The sequence below is a fragment of the Scyliorhinus torazame genome, chromosome 11 (assembly GCF_047496885.1).
Source record: "Scyliorhinus torazame isolate Kashiwa2021f chromosome 11, sScyTor2.1, whole genome shotgun sequence".
NCBI classification, from domain to species: Eukaryota; Metazoa; Chordata; class Chondrichthyes; order Carcharhiniformes; family Scyliorhinidae; genus Scyliorhinus; species Scyliorhinus torazame.
In genome coordinates, this window is record NC_092717.1 from 164,314,944 (window position 1) to 164,333,204 (window position 18,261).

The window sequence follows — 18,261 nt, forward strand, 5'->3', positions numbered from 1 at the left end:
ACTCAGCTCCAAGTCTCTTGACAGCCTTGGCAAAAATAGAAAATAAAAGTGCTCAAAGAGTTGAGGTCAGGGTGAATGCCTTTGACAAAAATTGAAGTCCATAAGAATCGGGGATGGCCGGCGGGGCGGGGCGGGGGGGGGTGGTGGGGTGGGGGGGGGGGTGGGGTGGGGGTGGGGGGGGGGGGTGGGGGGGGGGGGGGGGTGGGGGGGGGTGGGGGGGGGTGGGGGGGGTGGCGATGGAACTCTCGACTGGTTGGAGTAATATTAAGGAATATGGATGTGCTTGTTGGAAACTAATCTTAATCCAACAACATCGCTGCTGGAGTTCCTCAGGGTAATATCCTGGGCCCGATCCTTAGTTGCTTCATCAATGAACTTACGTCCATCATAAAGTCAGAAGTGGGGTGTTTGCTGACGATTGCACAATGTTCAGTATCATTGTGGACTCATATACTGAAGCAGGTCCATACACATGTACAAAAGACACAAGCTTGGGCCTAGTAAGAAGCAAGTAAATGTTGTCCTCCACACAGTTCAGGCAATGATCCTCTCCAGCAAGAGAGAATTTAACCAGTTCCCCATGATGCTCAAATGCATTACCATTACTGTGATACCAATGTAAATATCTTGGGGTGACCACTGACTGGAAACTTAAGACATATAAATACTGTGGCTACAAGAGCAGGATAGAGGCTGGGAATTCTGTGGTGCATAACTCATATCCTGACTCTCCACTACTGTTCAGTTACCTGACAGGTACAAGTCATGAATGTTATGGAATGCTTTCCGCTTGCATGGAAGTATGCATCTGTAATAACACTGAAGAGGTTCAAGACCATCCAGCTACTTAAATGGCACCTCATCCACCACCTCAAACATTCATCCCCTCCACCATTGATGTGTCGTGGAAGTAATCATAGAATCCCTACAGTGCAAAAGGAGGCCATTTGGCCCACTTGTGTTGGGACTCTGAGCTCTGTGGGGCTGGAATTGGCCATGCACTAATCCCGGATGTCGTAACATAAATTTAGTTCAATTTTCACCTTATTATTTAATTGGAACTCTATTGCACCTGACCATTGGGTGCAGATATTTTCCTGATTAAATCTTTGGCCTCTTCTGCACTCAATATATTTTTGATATAATAACAGTGGCTACCTTTTTCAATATACAATCTATACAATAATGCAATTATATTGCAGTTATCTCCTTTCAAGGATTGTAAACCACAATTTCTGCAATCTATCATGTCCCTCAGCCCTCGGATTCTGATAATCAGCTTGTGGCTCGTGTTTGAACTGTGTGTCGGGCTTGAATGCCTTCTTTGGGCTTTAGTGACCACAAATGGTCTGCCTATTATAATATATCCTGGTATTCTCCTCCCATTCTAAAACAGTGCATTATAAAACAAAGTGGATGTTATCACTATATATACAAATTACATATCTGCTCCAACATATTCCAGTGTCAGACTTCACATGTGCAACTCACAGATGTATTTGTCTCATAAAGTACTGGAAATACACAATAGGTCTGACAGCATCTGTTGAGAGGGAGACAGAGTTAACCTGTCTGGTCCATGACCTTTCATCATATTTTTATTCATGTGCCATTATAATGAAAATGGAATTTCATCCAACGAAGTGAGAAACAGCACTGGGGGAAAAAATCTCGAACACAATGTACAAAATAGAAATGTCACAATAAATTCTTAAACTTTGCTGGATTAGCACATTGGGCTAAATCGCTGGCTTTGAAAGCAGACCAAGGCAGGTCAGCAGCACGGTTCGATTCCCGTACCAGTCTCCCCGAACAGGCGCTGGAATGTGGCGACTAGGGGCTTTTCACAGTAACTCCATTGAAGCCTACTTGTGACAATAAGCGATTTTCATTTCATTTCGAATTACAACTTCCTAAAATAATTCACCAGGGACATCATGAACACATCATCCCAAATAGAGAGTTAACCTAAGTCAAGGATTTCAATATTAAGACTGAAGTTGCAGGCAAATTAAAAAGGTTCAAACTAAATAAACCACCAAGAAAGATTTTTGGGCAGCACGGTAGCATTGTGGATAGCACAATTGCTTCACAGCCCCAGGGTCCCAGGTTCAATTCCGGCTTGGGTCACTGTCTGTGCGGAGTCTGCACATCCTCCCTGTGTGTGCGTGTGTTTCCTCCGGGTGCTCCGGTTTCTTCCCACAGTCCAAAGATGAGCAGGTTAGGTGGATTGGCCATGATAAATTGCCCTTAGTGTTGGGTGGGGTTACTGGGTTATGGGGATAGGGCGGAGGTGTGGACCTTGGAAAGTGTGCTCTTTCCAAGAGCCGGTGCAGATTCAATGGGATGAATGGCCTCCTTCTGCACTGTAAATTCTGTAAATTTACTCAAGCACTATTTTCTGTGTTCAACAGCATGGGACAGATTAATGCACTGGCCTCTAGGGCAAAACATAACATAATGCAGAAAGCTTCCTCACAGCTGCTGGTTCAAAATATTCTGGAAATGAAAAACTGTCAAAAGGAAGTGAGGCAGGCATTTTACCGTATAAAAGCTGACAGTTGTTGTGGTATGCATGTATGCAGTAATGGGCTAGGCTAGTGTGTGGAAAGTCCCCAGAGATTTCTTAACTCCAATATGATCCATTACAGTGCAATTCAGTGGGAGGTGGAAAACAAACATCACTTTGAAAGCTTCCAGGAAAGCTTTATTCAAGGGCCTTTACAAAAGAGAAACTGAAAATATATGAAAGGCATATAGAATACCAAACAGAAATGCACAAGGAAAAATGTTATGAAATCTCCTCAAAAACAGGCATACCTAATTACTATTTTCCTTCACAGATCACTAACTTTTATATTTGACCGTTCCTGTATTTCCCTAGATTTGGAGAAGGGGGGGGGGGGGCTGTAACCCACCTTACATATGCACAAAAAATATTTATTTGACAAATGCTTTTAGCTTGCTGAAGTTATTTAAATTATACATCCATGTGCAGTGTCCTTTCACCAGTTACTGAAAACAAGACAGCACTTTCCTGAAATACATTGTACTCCTCTAAAAAATACCCATTAACTAGATGTTAGTCTATTTTTTTTCATGTTGGACAATCTGTTGTGCAACTCTGATTTTTACGGAATTTGTTTTCAAATCGCTCTCTTCCCAAGACTATGTTTTAAAACCCCCCGTTGCTGCTGTGGACCCACCAAGACCCTGTTTTAAAAGCCTCCTTTGCTTCTGTGGACCCACCAAGACCCTGTTTTAAAAGCTCCTTTGCTGCTGTGGACCCACCAAGACCCTGTCTTAAAAGCTCCTTTGCTGCTGTGGACCCACCAAGACCCTGTCTTAAAAGACCCTTTTGCTGCTGCACAAACATACTGTCTGAAGTGTCAACAGGAATGACGTCTCCTGCAACCCCGCCCAGCACACTGGCATGCGCAGTGCGATCGAATCTTGTGTCAGCCGGAGCGGGGGTTTGTGCGCGAGCTGATCAATGAATGTAGCTGCGGCTCCGAGTGGTAATACTTTATTTTCCCTCGTCGCGGTATGAAATGATATGTCATGAGGTGCTTCTGGTTGTTTCTTTATGCCGTGTTTTCCATTCTGGGGAGACGCAGTGAAGGCAGTTTCAGTGAGAGGTGTGTCGACTGACTCGGGGAGTTTTCCTTCAGACTGCTTCAGTGTGATTTGCTGGCGAGCACGGAGGAATGAGCCCGCCTCACGTTATGGGGTGTCGTCAGAATAAGAGCTGAACCAGGCAGCCACCCGGTGTTTGTGCGTTGCCATCGTGGTGTGAAATCTGGTTTGTCAGTAAGCCTTCCTGCTGCTGTCCATTGACCCTTTGCGGTGGAATCTCAGCGATTATGTTTTCGCTTAAGGCTCTGGGTGTGAGAAATAAAATGTCAAAGAAATTGCATTTCTGTGGCTGGTGTTAACTTTCTGATCAACCGCCCCCCCCCCCCCCCCCCCCCCCCCCATCAGATTTTTTTTTCTGTTGAAGAAGGCCATTGCCTGGCACATGTGTGGAGCGAATTGTCACTTATCAGCCTAAGCTTGAATGTTATCCAGGTCTTGCTATCTGCAGGCATCGACTGCTTCATTTTATATATAGAGTTGATCACTGAAATTATCAGCAGACAACTCGACTTCTACTTTATGAGGTATTGTGGAAGCAACTGAAGAAGGATACAAGGGATTTTCCGGCCCAGCTGTGTGTGGTGTGACCCGCTGTGAGTGTTACGGTGGGCCAGCCAGACGTCCACTGACCTTTGGTGGGGCCGGAGGATCCCAGGAGGATCCTGTGCAGGCAGGAAAATCCCAGTGTCGGCATTGCCCTTCAGAAACCCGTGCACTGATGTGCTGGAGCTGAGATGATTGGCCTGCAGCCACAAGAGGAGGGGGCGGGGGCAAAAAAAGTCACTCGAATCCCTCTGTCCTTCACTCGTCTGATGTGTGAGCTCAAGGAATGGCACCTCTTTTTTGAATAGGCACCTTGAAACGTTCAGGAGTCAATTTGAGTTCAACAATTTCAGATCATAACCCTGCCCTCATTTACTTTGGACATCAGTTGTTGATGATGATTCTGCTACTTCCCATTTATACCTCCTACTAGGTCCAACCTTTCTTTGTTTACTTGCTTGATTATCATCTCATTCAAGACCACCTTTTCCTTCAATCACTCCTGCTTAATCACAAGACCATCCCTTTTTGTTTCCTCCTCCCACCATTCCCTGCCCCTGCATTTGCTTAAAACCTGTTACGACTCTACTTTTTCCATTTCTGGCGACCTGAAATGTTAACTGTTTCTTTCCACAGATGCTGCTAAATCTGCTGAGCATTTTGAGCATTCTATTTTTGTTTCACATTTTCAGCATCTGTAGTATATTGCTTTCCTATTCTGTTCCCAGTCATTCCATGTATGTATTATTAATATTTGTATGATGTGTAATCATTTCATTCAAATGCCCTGTGTTATCAGCGCTTGTTAATCTATATTTGTTCTTCTCGATGTGGGGACAGTGGTCGGGTCACATTTATTTTTGATTGTGATCTGCAATTGCTTGAGAAGGTTGTGGTGCCTACTCCTTGAACAGACCTTACAGACATGTCCCAGACACCAGTATCACCATTCCTATGTATGTTCTGGCTCCCCAACAGGACAGACCCAGCAGAGGTGCCAGCACAGTGGTATACAGTCAGGAGGGAGTTTCTGGACCCCATGAAGTCTCATGACTTCAGGTTAACATGGGCAAAGAAACCTCCTGCTGATTACCACATACTGGCCACCATCAGCTGATGAATCAGTACTCCTCATGTTGAACACCACTTAGAGAAGCACTGAGGGTGGCAAGGCTGCAGAATATGCTCTGGGGAGGGGACTTCAATGTCCATCACCAAGAGTGGCTCGGTAGTGCCACCACAGACCGAGCTGGCCGGGTCCCAAAGGACATAACTGCTAGGGTGGGGCTGCAGCAGGTGGTGAGAGAACCAACAAGAGAGAAAAACATACTTGACCTCATCCTCACCACCATACTGCCTGCTGCAGCTGCATCTCTCCATGACTGTATCGGTAAAAGTGACCACCACACAGTCAAAGTCCCATCTTCACATTGAGGATAGTCTCCAGCGTGTTGTGTGGCACTATGACTGTGCTAGCAAATCAAGATTGGGCATCTATGAAGCGCTGTGGGGCATCAGCAGTAGCAGAATTGTATTCAACCACCATCTGCAACCTCATGGTCCGGCATATCTCCCACTCTACCATTACCGCCAAGCCATGGGATCAACCCTGGTTCAATGAAGAGTGCAGGAGAGCATGCCAGGAGTAACATCAGGCATACTGAAAAATGTGGTGTCAACCTGGCAAAGCTACAACACAAGGACTAATTGTGTGCAAACAGTATAAGTAATAATCTTTATTTAATAATCGTTATTATTGTAAAAGTAGGCTTATATTAACACTGCAATGAAGTTGTTGTGAAAATCCCCTCGTCGCCACACTCCGACGCCTGTGCAGGTACACAGAGGGAGAATTCAAAATATCCAATTCACCTAACAAGCATGTCTTTCGGGATTTGGAGGAAACCTTCGCAGACACGGAGAAAATGTGCAGAACAGTGACCCAAGCGGGAATTGAACCTGGTACCCTGGCGCTGTGAAGCGACAATGCTAACCACTGTGCTACCATGTCGCCCACAACAGACAGAGCTCGCCAATTCCACAACAACCTCATTAGATCTCAGCTCTGTAGTCCTGTCACATCCAGCCGTGAATGGTGGTGAACAATTAAACAACTCATTGGAGGAGGCAGCTCCATAAATATTCCCATCTTCAATGATAGAGGAGCCCAGCACATGTGTGCAAAAGACAAGGCTGAGGCATTCAAAACAAGGCTGAGGCATTCAAAACAATCTTCAGCCAGAAGTGCAGAGTGAATGATCCATCTTGGTCTCCTCCGGAGATCCCCAACGTTACAGATGTCAGTCTTCAGCCAATACAATTCACTTCATGGGATATCAAGTAACGGCTGAAGGCACTGGGTACTGCACAGGCTATAGGTCCTGACAATATCCCGGCAATAGTACTGAAGACTTGTGCTCCAGCACTGCCCGCACCCCTAGCCAAGCTGTTCCAGTACAGCTACAACACTGGCATCTACCCGGCAATGTGGGAAATTGACCAGGTGAGTCCTGTACACAAGAAATAGGACAAATCCAATTACCGCCCTATCAGTCTACTCTCCATCAGCAAAGTGATGGTAGGAGTCATCAACAGTGCAATCAAGCAGCACTTACTCAGCAATAAACTGCTCATGGACGCTTAGTTTGGGTTCCGCCAGGGTCACTCAGCTCCTGACCTCATTACAGCCTTGGTTCAAACATGGACAAAAGAACTGAATGCCAGACGTGAGGTGAGAGTGACTGCCATTGACATCAAGGCCGCATTTGACCGAGTATGGCATCAAGAAGCCCTATCAAAACTGGAGTCAATGGGAATCAGTTGGAAAACTCTCCGCTGGTTGGAGTCATACCTGGCACAATGGAAGATGGTTGTAGTTGTTGGAGGTCAATCATTGCGGCTCCAGGATATCACTGCAGGAGTTCCTATGCCCGACCATCTTCAGCTGCTGCATCAATGACCTCCCTTCCATCATAAGGTCAGAAGTGGGGGTGTTTGCGGATGGCTGCACAATGTTCAGCACCATTAGCGACTCCTCAGATAATGAAGCAGTCCATGTCCAAATGCAGCTAGACCTGGACAATATCTAGGCTTGGGCTGACGAGTTGCAAATTACAAAGTGCCAGGCAATGACCATCTGCTGCAAGGGAGGATCTAGCCATCACTCCTTGATAGTCAATGGCAATAATAATAATAATAATAATAATCCCTTATTGTCACAAGTAGGCTTCAATGAAGTTCCTATGAAATGCCCAAAGCCTATCCACCGCCTACAAGGCACAAGTCAGGAGTGGAATACTCTCCACTTGCCTGGATGAATGCAGCTCCAACAACAAAAGCTCAACGCCATCCAGGACAAAGCAGCCCGCTTGATTGTTCCACCTTCCACAAACATTCAATGCCTGCACCTGTGACAAAAAGTGGCAGCCTTGTGTACCATCTACAAAATGTACTGCAGTAACTCGCCAAGCTTCCTTTGACAGTACCTTCCAAACCCATGACCACAACCATCCAGATGGACAAGAGCAGCAGATACCTGGGAACGCCACCATCTGGAGGTTCTCCAAGTCACTCACCACCCTGACTTGGAAATATATTGCCGTTCCTTTACTGTCGCTGGTCGCTGGGGAACCCCCTCCTAACACAGTGGGTGTACCGACATCTCGAACTGCAGCGGTTCAGGAAGGCAGCTCAGCAGCACCTTCCAAAGGGCAGCTAGGGATGGGCAATAAATGCTGGAGTAACCACCGATGCCCACATCCTGTAAATTAATTTTTAAAAGTTGCAGTACTTGTGGTGATGGTGATCCTGCGGATGGTGTTGGATAGCGAATTCCAAGATAATGACCGAACAATGATATATATAGAGGTTTCAACGTTCATTATGTCCTCACCTAAGTTGCATCTGGTCATGCCTGTCTTGAGCATTTTGAATAGAAATGTTGCAGCATGTAATGTTAGAATATTTTAAGAATTGCTTGGATTAAAATTTTTTATATTTTCCTCTGACTCTAGTCTCTGATAAGAATCAGTTTGACTTGTACTAAAGTTTGCTCTTTAATGTTTTCTAAAAATCTATTCCTCCGTTTTCAAGAACATTTAACTTCATAACTTGTACAATTTTAAGCTACCTAACACGACATGCAGGTTCAACATTCCCTTCTCAAACCTCTTGCTCTGTCTGAAGTCTTTGACGTAGTTGATGACCATCCTCCACCAATCCCTGTCCATTGTTAACTAAGCCAGTTGGAACTGCACTCACTTAGTCTGATTGTTATAAATCTAACACAGCCGACTTCCGGTCCGCACATTTCGGCAGCTCCCACGAGAACGGACTTTTGGGCTCTCTGGAGGAGCCCCAATGGAACTTTTTTGATCTAATCCCGTGTGGGAAGGTGAAGTAAGGTCCCCCTTCCGTCGTGTATGGAGGGGACTAGAAGTGGAGGGATAAAAAAAGAAGCTTTGGAGCAGCGGCAGAAAAGAGGGGGAGAAAACAAGATGGCGGAGATCGAGCAGCATGGGGGCCGGACCAGCAGGAGTTTCTCAGGCGCTGCATGGAGGAGCTTAAAAAGGAGGTGCTGGCGCCAATGCTGTTGGCGATCGAGGGGCTGAAGGCGACCCAGAAGGCCCAGGCGGTAGAGCTCCGAGAGGTGAAGGAAAAAACTAATGAGAACGAGGACGAGATCCTGGGCCTGGCGGTGAAGATGGAGGCGCGTGAGGCGCTGCACAAGCGGTGGGCCGAGAGATTCAAAGTCCTGGAGAACAGGTCGCGGAGGAAGAATCTCCGGATTCTGGGTCTCCCCGAAGGAGTGGAGGGGGCTGATGCTGGGGCGTATGTCAGCACGATGCTCCATTCGCTGATGGGTGCGGAGGCCTCTCCGAGCCCCCCGGAGCTAGAAGAGGCTCACCGGGTCCTGGCAAGGAGACCCAAGGCTGGTGAGCTGCCAAGGGCGATAGTGGCGAGGTTCCATCGTTTCGGCAAGAAGGAGCGGAGCAGTAGATGGGAGAATGCGATAATTCGAGTTTACCAGGACTGGAGCGCGGAGGTGGCAAAGAGGAGAGATGGCTTCAATCGGGCCAAGGCGGTGCTGCATTAAAAAAAAGGGTGAGATTCGGAATGCTGCAGCCAGCGCGACTGTGGGTCACGTACCAGGACCGACACCACTATTTTGAAACGCCAGAAGAGGCTTGGACCTTTATCCAAACGGAAAAATTGGACTCGAACTGAGGGGCTGTGGTAGTGGGGAAGAGGTTGACTGTATACAGGGTTGTAAATATGGGTAAAGAATGTTTCACTGGTGGGACGATGGATGGGGATGGGGAAGAGTTTTTAAGGGGGTACAGTGAGGAATGTGGGCGTCGGTGCTGGAGGGAGGTGAGACTCTGGGATGGGGGAATTAGGATAAGGCCACAACAGAAGCTGCGCCACAGGGGGCGGGGCTGGCTTAGGAAAGCGTGGGCTTTTTCCCGCGCTAGTGAGGGGGGGGGGGGAAGGAGCGCAAGGAGGAGGAGTGATTTCCACACGGGGCGGGGGGGGGGGTCAACGTGAAGGCGGGGGTGGCCGGGGTCAGCAGGAGTCAGCTGACTTACGGAAGTATTATGGGGGGAGCAAAAGAGCTAGATTTGGATCTAGCGGGGAGGGGGGGGGGACAATAGAGTTGCTACTGCAATGGCCGAGGGAGAACTGAAAATGGAAGAGGTGGTCAGGGCGGGGGTTCCCCGTCTGGGGACTGGAGGGTGTGGGAGACGCGGGCAAGGGACTGGCCGAAAATAGGAGATGGCTAGTCGGGGGGGGGGGGGGGTAGCCCCCCAATCCGGCTGATCATGTGGAATGCGAGAGGCCTAAATGGGCCGTTTAAGAGGGTCCGAGTGTTCGCGCACTTAAAGGGACTGAAGGCAGACGTGGTCATGCTTCAGGAGACACATCTGAAGGTGGCAGATCAGGTCAGGTTAAGACAGGGATGCATAGGACAGGTGTTCCATTCGGGGCTGGATGCGAAGAATAGAGGGGTGGCAATACTGGTGGGGAAGCGGGTGTCGTTTGAGGCCAAGAACATAGTGGTGGATAACAGAGGCCGATACGTGGTGGTGAGCGGTAGTGGACGGGGTGGTATTGGTAAATGTATACGCCCCGAATTGGGACGACGCTGGATTCATGAAACGTATGTTGGGGCGCATTCCGGACTTGGAGGTAGGAAGTTTGATAATGGGGGGGGGACTTCAACACGGTGCTGGACCCAGCACTGGATCGCTCCAGATCCACGAGCGGAAAGAGGCCGGCTGCGGCCAAGGTGCTCATGGGGTTTATGGACCAGATGGGGGGAGTAGACCCGTGGAGATTTGCCAGGCCTTTGGCCAGCGAATTTTCTTTTTTCTCCCATGTACACAAGGCCTACTCCCGGATAGATTTTTTTGTTTTGGGCATGATCTCGAAAGTGGAGGGAACGGAGTATTCGGCCATAGCCATTTCAGACCACGCCCCGCACTGGGTGGAATTAGAGCTGGGGGAGGACAGGGACCAACGCCCGCTGTGGCGGTTAGATGTGGGACTGTTGGCAGACGAGGAAGTGTGCGGGAGGGCGTGGGGGTGCATCGAAAGGTATCTGGAGGCCAACGACACCAGGGAGGTGCAGGTGGAGTAGTATGGGCGGCGCTGAAGGTGGTGGTCAGGGGAGAGTTAATCTCCATCAGGGCTCATAGGGAGAAGAGCGAGGGCAGGGAAGGGGAGAGGTTAGTGGGGGAGATTTTAAGAGTGGACAGGAGATATGCAGAGGTCCCTGATGAGGGACTACTCTGGGAGAGGCGAAGTCTCCAGACGGAGTTCGACTTGTTGACCACAGGGAAGGCAGAGACACAGTGGAGGAAGGCACAGGGGGCGATGTATGAATATGGGGAGAAGGTGAGCCGGATGCTGGCACCTCAGCTCCGTAAGAGGATGGCAGAGAGGGAAATAGGTGGAGTCAAGGATGGAAGGGGAACTACGGTGCGGAGTGCAGTGAAAGTGAATGAGGCATTCAAGGCCTTCTACGAGGAGCTGTATAGGTCCCAGCCCCCAGGGGGAAAAGAGGGGATGCGATGATTCTTGGACCAACTAAGGTTCCCGAGGGTGGAGGAGCAGGAGGTGGCTGGTTTGGGGCGCCAACTGGGGTGGAGGAGCTGGTTACAGGATTGGGGAGCATGCAGGCAGGAAAGGCCCCGGGGCCGGATGGGTTCCCGGTGGAGTTCTATAGAAAGTATGTAGACCTGTTAGCCCCGTTGCTGGTAAGGACTTTCAATGAGGCAAGGGAGGGGGGGACCCTGCCCCCGACAATGTTGGAGCCGACGATCTCTTTGATCCTGAAGCGGGATAAGGACCCACTGCAATGTGGGTCGTATAGGCCGATCTCGCTCCTCAACGTAGATGCTAAGTTGCTGGCAAAAGTGTTAGCTACGAGGATTGAGGACTGTGTCCCGGGGGTGATTCACGAGGACCAGACGGGATTTGTAAATGGCAGGCAGCTAAATATCAATGTGCGGAGGCTACTGAATGTGATTATGATGCCATAGGTGGAGGGAGAGGCGGAGATAGTGGCAGCTATGGACGCGGAGAAGGCCTTTGACCGAGTAGAGTGGGAGTATCTCTGGGAAGTGTTGAAGAGGTTTGGGTTCGGGGGAGGGTTTATTAGTTGGGTTAAGCTCCTGTATAGAGCCCCGGTGGCAAGTGTGGTCACGAACCGGCGGAGGTCGGAGTATTTCCGGCTGTATCGAGGGACGAGGCAGGGGTGCCCCCTGTCCCTCTGCTGTTTGCATTAGCAATTGAACCTTTGGCCATGGCGTTAAGGGAGTCGGGGAAATGGAGGGGTGTGGTCCCAGGGGGAGAGGAGCATCGAGTGTCGCTGTACGCAGACGACCTGTTGCTGTATGTGGCGGATCCAGTGGAGGGGATGGTTGAGGTCATGCAGATTCTAAGGGAGTTTGGGGACTTCTCGGGCTATAAGCTCAATGTGGGAAAGAGTGAGCTCTTTGTGGTGCACCCGGGGGATCAGGAAAGAGGGATAGACGACCTACCGTTGAGGAGGACGGAAAGGAGTTTCGATACTTGGGGATCCAGGTAGCTAGGAGCTGGGGGGCACTGCACAAACTTAATTTGACGCGGCTGGTGGAGCAGATGGAGGAGGACTTTAAAAGGTGGGACATGTTGCCACTCTCGCTAGCGGGTAGGGTACAGTCGATTAAAATGGTGGTCCTCCGAGGTTTCTTTTTGTATTCCAATGCCTCCCAATTGTGATTACCAAGGCCTTTTTTAAGAGGGTAAGCAGGAGCATTATGGGATTTGTGTGGGCGAGCAAGACCCCGAGGGTAAGGAGGGGGTTCCTGGAGCGTAGTAGAGATAGAGGAGGGCTGGCGTTGCCGAATCTGGGTGGCTACTACTGGGCAGCCAACGTGGCGATGATCCGTAAGTGGGTGATGGAGGGAGAGGGGGCGGCATGGAAGAGATTGGAGATGGCGTCCTGCAAAGGAACGAGCCTGGGGGCACTGGTGACGGCACCGCTGCCGCTCTCGCCGACAAGGTACACCACGAGTCTGGTGGTGGCGGCAACGCTAAAGATCTGGGGGCAGTGGAGACGACACAGGGGTGCGATGGGAGCCTCGGTGTGGTCCCCGATCAGAGATAACCATCCGTTTGTCCCAGGAAGGATGGACGGTGGGTTTCAGAGCGGGCATCGGGCAGGGATTAGAAGAATGGGGGACCTGTTCATCGATGGGACGTTTGCGACCTTAGGGGCGTTTGAGGAGAAATTTGGACTACCCCCGGGAAATGCCTTCAGGTACATACAAGTGAGGGCACTTGTGAGGCAGCAGATGAGGGAATTCCCGCTGCTCCCGGCACCGGGGATTCAAGACAGGGTGATTTCGGGCGTATGGGTCAGAGAGGGCGAGGTGTCGGCGATATACCAGGAGATGAAAGAAGAGGGGGATGCTTTGGTAGAGGAGCTGAAGGGTAAATGGGAAGAGGAGCTGGTGGAGGAGATTGAGGAGGGTCTATGGGCTGATGCCCTAAGTAGGGTTAATTCCTCTTCCTCATGTGCCAGGCTTAGCCTGATACAATTTAAGGTTGTTCACAGAGCGTATATGACGGGGGCGAGGCTGAGTCGGTTCTTTGGGGTGGAGGACAGATGTGGGAGGTGCTCAGGAAGCCCGGCGAACCATGTCCATATGTTTTGGTCATGCCCGGCACTGGATGGATTGTGGAGGGGAGTTGCAAGAACAGTATCTAAGGTGGTGAAAGTCCAGGTCAAGCCAAGCTGGGGGCTAGCACTATTTGGAGTAGCGGACGAGCCGGGAGTGCAGGAGGCGAAAGAGGCCGGCATTCTGGCCTTTGTGTCCCTGGTAGCCCGGCGAAGGATCTTGTTAGTGTGGAAGGATGCGAAGCCCCCCAGTGTGGAAGCCTGGATAAATGATATGGCAGGGTTTCTCAAGTTGGAAAGGATAAAGTTTGCCTCGAGAGGGTCTGTGCAGGGGTTCTCCAGGCGGTGGCAACCGTTCCTAGACCATCTCGTGGAGTGTTAGATGGAGTTCGGTCGACAGCAGCAGCAACCAGTAGGGGGGGGATATCTCTTTCTGGGGGCGGGGGGGGGGGGGGGGGGGGGGGGGAAGAGGGAGGGATAGGGAAGGTTTTTTTTTCGGGGGGGCATCTGAGCAAGAAAATACATAAAGGATCCGGAAAACTGATATGTACGGGAGGAATCCAATGTACAAAGTTCTGTATCATATTGATTTGCCATGTTTATGTCTTGCTGTGCGAGTTTTTTCTTCTTTTTTGTTACGGGGGGTGGGGTTTGTTTATATGGTTGAAAATCTAACACCGCCAGCAAGTCAACTACAATTGCCTTATTTCCTACTTCTGCATCATTACCTCTGCTGAGCACCAAGCAAGTATCCTTGCCCCCACACACACACATATACTGGGCGGAATTCTCCGACCCCCTGCCGGGTGGGAGAATCGGCGCCGCGACATGCCGCCCCGACGCCGGCGCGCCGATTCTCCGGCCCGGATGGCCGTCACAAAAAATCCGAGTCCCACCGGCACTGTTCTAACATCCTCTGAGCCAGCAGGACCTCGGGGTTGAAAGGTCCAGGGGCGGCCTGTGGGGGGGGGTCCGGGTCCGACCTCGGGAGGGGGGGGTCCTCTGCAGTGGCCTCTCTGGCTGGGATCCTCCTTTCCTCCGCGCCGGCTCCTGTAGCCCTGCGCCATTTGTCGTCGGGGCCAGCGCAGGGAAGAAGGCCACTGCGCATGTGCTAGTTGGCGCCGACCCATCTGCGCATGCACAGACCCCGCGGCGCCGGGTTCAGGCCGGGATCGGCAGCTGGCGGGAGCGACGTGGGCCGCTCCAGCACTGTGCTAGCCCCCTGTGGACCGGAGAATGGAGTCCTGCAACGAGTTGCGATGCCGGAGTAAAACACTCCCACTTTCACGCCGGCGTCGACACTTACCCACCCGATGGGAGAATCCCGCCCACTGTTTCTCATTTACATGAGATGTATCCAAAAACAGTATTTTCCACATGTAGACTGATGACGTGTAGCCCTACCTTACCACCACCTATTTTGACCCCTCCCGTGTCGTTAAACTCAACAGTCAGTAAACAATGTCTGACACTGGTTATATGGAACATAGAACATAAAGTGCAGAGGGAGGCCATTCGGCCCATCGAGTCTGCACTGACCCACTTAAGCCCTCACTTCCATCTATCCCCGTAACCCAATAACCCCTCCTAACCTTTTTGGACACTAAGGGCAATTTAGGCTGGCCAAACCACCTAACCTGCACGTCTTTGGACTGTGGGAGGAAACCGGAGCACCCGGAGGAAACCCACACAGAGACTGGGAGAACGTGCAGACTCCGCACAGACAGTGACCCAGCAGGGAATCAAACCTGGGAACCTGGCGCTATAACGCCACACTGCTATTCACTGTGTTACCGTGCTGCCCGTGCTAGGTACTGGATGAACAGAAATGTTCTCCATTAACCTGGCATATCATTGACCAGAAACTGAACTGGACCAGGCATATACATACTGTGGCTGCAAGAGCAGGGCAGAGGCTGGGAATCCTGCAGAAAGTAACCCAGACTCCTGACTTCCCAAATTCTGCCCACTATCTACAAGGTTCTGGACTGTGATGAAAGACACTGCACTCGACTGGATGAGTGCAGCTCAAACAACACCCGAGAAACTCAAAACCATCCAGGACAAACCAGCTTCCTTGATTGGAATCCATCCACTACCTTAAACATTCCCTCCCTCCACCACTGACACACAATGGCAGCAGTGCATACCATCTACAAGATGCACTGCAGTTACTCACAAGGGCTCCTTCGAAACCTGCGGCTTCTACCACCACCTAGTGTAAGAGTCCTTCCTGTTTAATCCCTTTGTTCCCATTTTCTTTTCTTTTCGTGTGATTGGATGGCTGACAACCAGTGGGTTGGCCAGGAACAGTGTTCTGCTTGACAACAATCAGTGATTGGTTCCTGCATGATCCTTTCTGAGAGGATTTGACAGAGTGTTTAGACCTTGGATGGAGAAGGAACAGTTTCTCTGTCTCTTGCTTGCTGAAGTGAAGAACTGCTTTATTGTTCTTCAACCAGTAAGTTCTTGGCACATCTATGCTGTTAACTTGAAATAATCCTGAATTTACAAAAAAAAAATCTCCAACCTGCAAGGAAGAAGTACTAAAACAAAAGCTTGAACTCCAGATAGACATTAACTGGAGGCCATCTCAGTGCATCAAAGGTCCTTTATCCTTTTATTTTTATTAATATTTTCTTTACCTCTCAAACATTCTTTTCCCTCTGATGTTTGTGTGTGTGTGGTTTTGAGAGTGGGAGTAGATTAATAATAATGCTGTACATAATAAAAGGTTACTTGTGTTAAAGTTACAAAACTGGTGACTGCAGTTTATTGGGCTCAGTCAAGGTCCTCAGCTATTTTAAAATAACATCTAATTTCACTAGTGTTGTGACTCTGGGTCAAGTGGGCTGGAATTGACTGCACACTCACTCAGGGTGTTGTATCACTAGAAGGACAAGAGCAGCAGATGCATGTGAACCCCACCACCTGCAAGTTTCCCTTCAAGCCATACACCATCGTGACTTGGAACCATATCGACGTACCTTCAGTGTTACTGGGTCAATATACTGGAGCTTTTTGATTTTTAAAAAATTTAATTTGATTTATTGTCACATGTACCAAAACACAGTGAAAAGTATTTTTCTGCAGCCAAGGGAACGTACACCATATGTACGTAGTAGACAAAAGAAAAATAATCGACAGAGTACATTGACATGGTGCATCGGCAAACAGTAATTGGTTACAGTGCGAAACAAGGGGCCAAACAAAGCAAATACATGAGCAAGAGCAGCATACGGCATCGTGAATAGTGTTCTGAACAGTACTGTAGGAGTACCTACACCACATGGACTGCAGTGGTTCAAGAAGGCGGCTCATCACCACCTTCTCTAGGGCAGTTAGGCTAGGCAACAAATGCTGGCCTATCCCGTGAATGAATAAATTTTAGCCTATATATTGAGAAGACTGAGGTTCTTGTCTTTGGTCCTTGCCACAAACTCCGTTCCCTGACCAATTGCACCATTCCTGTCCTTGTTAACGGAGACTGAACCAGACTGTTTGCAATGTTCGTGTCATAGTTTCTTTTTAAATATTTTTTTATTCTCTTTTTTCACATTTTCTCCCAAATTTACACCCAACAACGAATGTAATGTCAATCCCCATATCAATAACAACGATCCCATCCTCCCATGAAACCCCAGACATTGGCCCACATGTTAACATAATATAAACAAATGACAAAAAGGAATCGGGAATCACCCATAGTCACCATTAATACATACAATCCCCCCCCCCAACCCTCCCAGCCCTCCTAATGTTCGAAAGTGCATAATAAATAATGCCCATGAATTGTAGAACCCCTCCATCCTTCCCCTCAGTTCAAATTTGACCTTATCAAGCATTAAGAATTCCAGCAGGTCCCCCTGCCACACCAGGGCACAGGGTGGAGAGGTTGATCTCCACCCTAACAGGATCCGCCTTTGGGCGATCAACGAGGCGAAGGCTACAACATCTGCATGTTCATGTCATAGTTTATCCCAAGATGAGCTTCCGGCCATATATCTGTGCCATCACAAGAGCAGCTACTGCCACCCCTGTACCGTCGACCATCTCCACTCTGCCTCAACTCATCTAATGCCAAAATCTCATCCATGCCTCTATTACCTATACACTGTTCCAGTGTTGGCCTCCCACATTCTACCCGCCATAAACCTGAGGGCATCTAAATCTTTGCCACCTGACATTTGCCTATTACCCCGGTGCTCCCTACATTGGCCTCTGGTCAAACAATGCCTTTATTTTAAAATTCTCATCCTTATTTTCAAATCCCACTGCAGACTCGCCCTGCTCTACTTCTGTAATCTTCCCCAACTGCAGAATCTTTGAGATATCTGCGCTTTCCTAATTCAGGTTTCTTCACTGCCCCTAATTTCTACTGCTTCACCATTGCTGGCTGTGCTTTAAGTTGTCAAGACTCAAAACCCTAGAACTCATTTCCTTAAACTTCTTCTGCCTCTGTACTTTTTTTCTTTTGAAAAGGTGCAACTTTAAAAAAAAAAAATTTAAGCGTACCCAATTATCTTTTCCAATTAAGGGGCAATTTAGCGTGGCCAATCCACCTATCCTGCACATCTTTGGGTTGTGGGGATGAAATCCACGCAGACACGGGGAGAATGTGCAAACTCCACACGGACAGTGACCCAGGCCGGGATTCGAACCCAGGTCCTCAGCGCCGTAGGCAGCAGTGCTAACCACTGTGCCACCGTGCTGCCCGAAGAGACACAACTTTGGTCATCTACCACAATACTTCCCTCAAGTGACTTGCTGTCAAATTTTGCTTTTTAATATTCCTGTGAAGCACCTTGGGATGTTTTATTACATTAAAGATGTTGTGTTGTATACATATAACTTGCCTTGTAACTCCTGAAAGAACTGTCCAAATAAGCCATTGCGATCTTTTATTTAAATATATC

The 18,261-nt window shown here is 49.2% G+C and overlaps 1 protein-coding gene across 1 annotated transcript in view; it reads left to right on the forward strand.

Annotated features, from left to right (window-relative positions):
- Positions 1-3,410: 3,410 nt before the first annotated feature.
- The window catches only part of LOC140385626 (copine-3-like), a 91,972-nt gene continuing 77,121 nt past the window's right edge, over positions 3,411-18,261 (forward strand). The window contains exon 1 of the mRNA XM_072467959.1: positions 3,411-3,518. Within this exon, the coding sequence (XP_072324060.1) occupies positions 3,494-3,518 (25 nt within the window). The 5' untranslated portion in view covers positions 3,411-3,493. The remainder of the gene's footprint in view (positions 3,519-18,261) is intronic.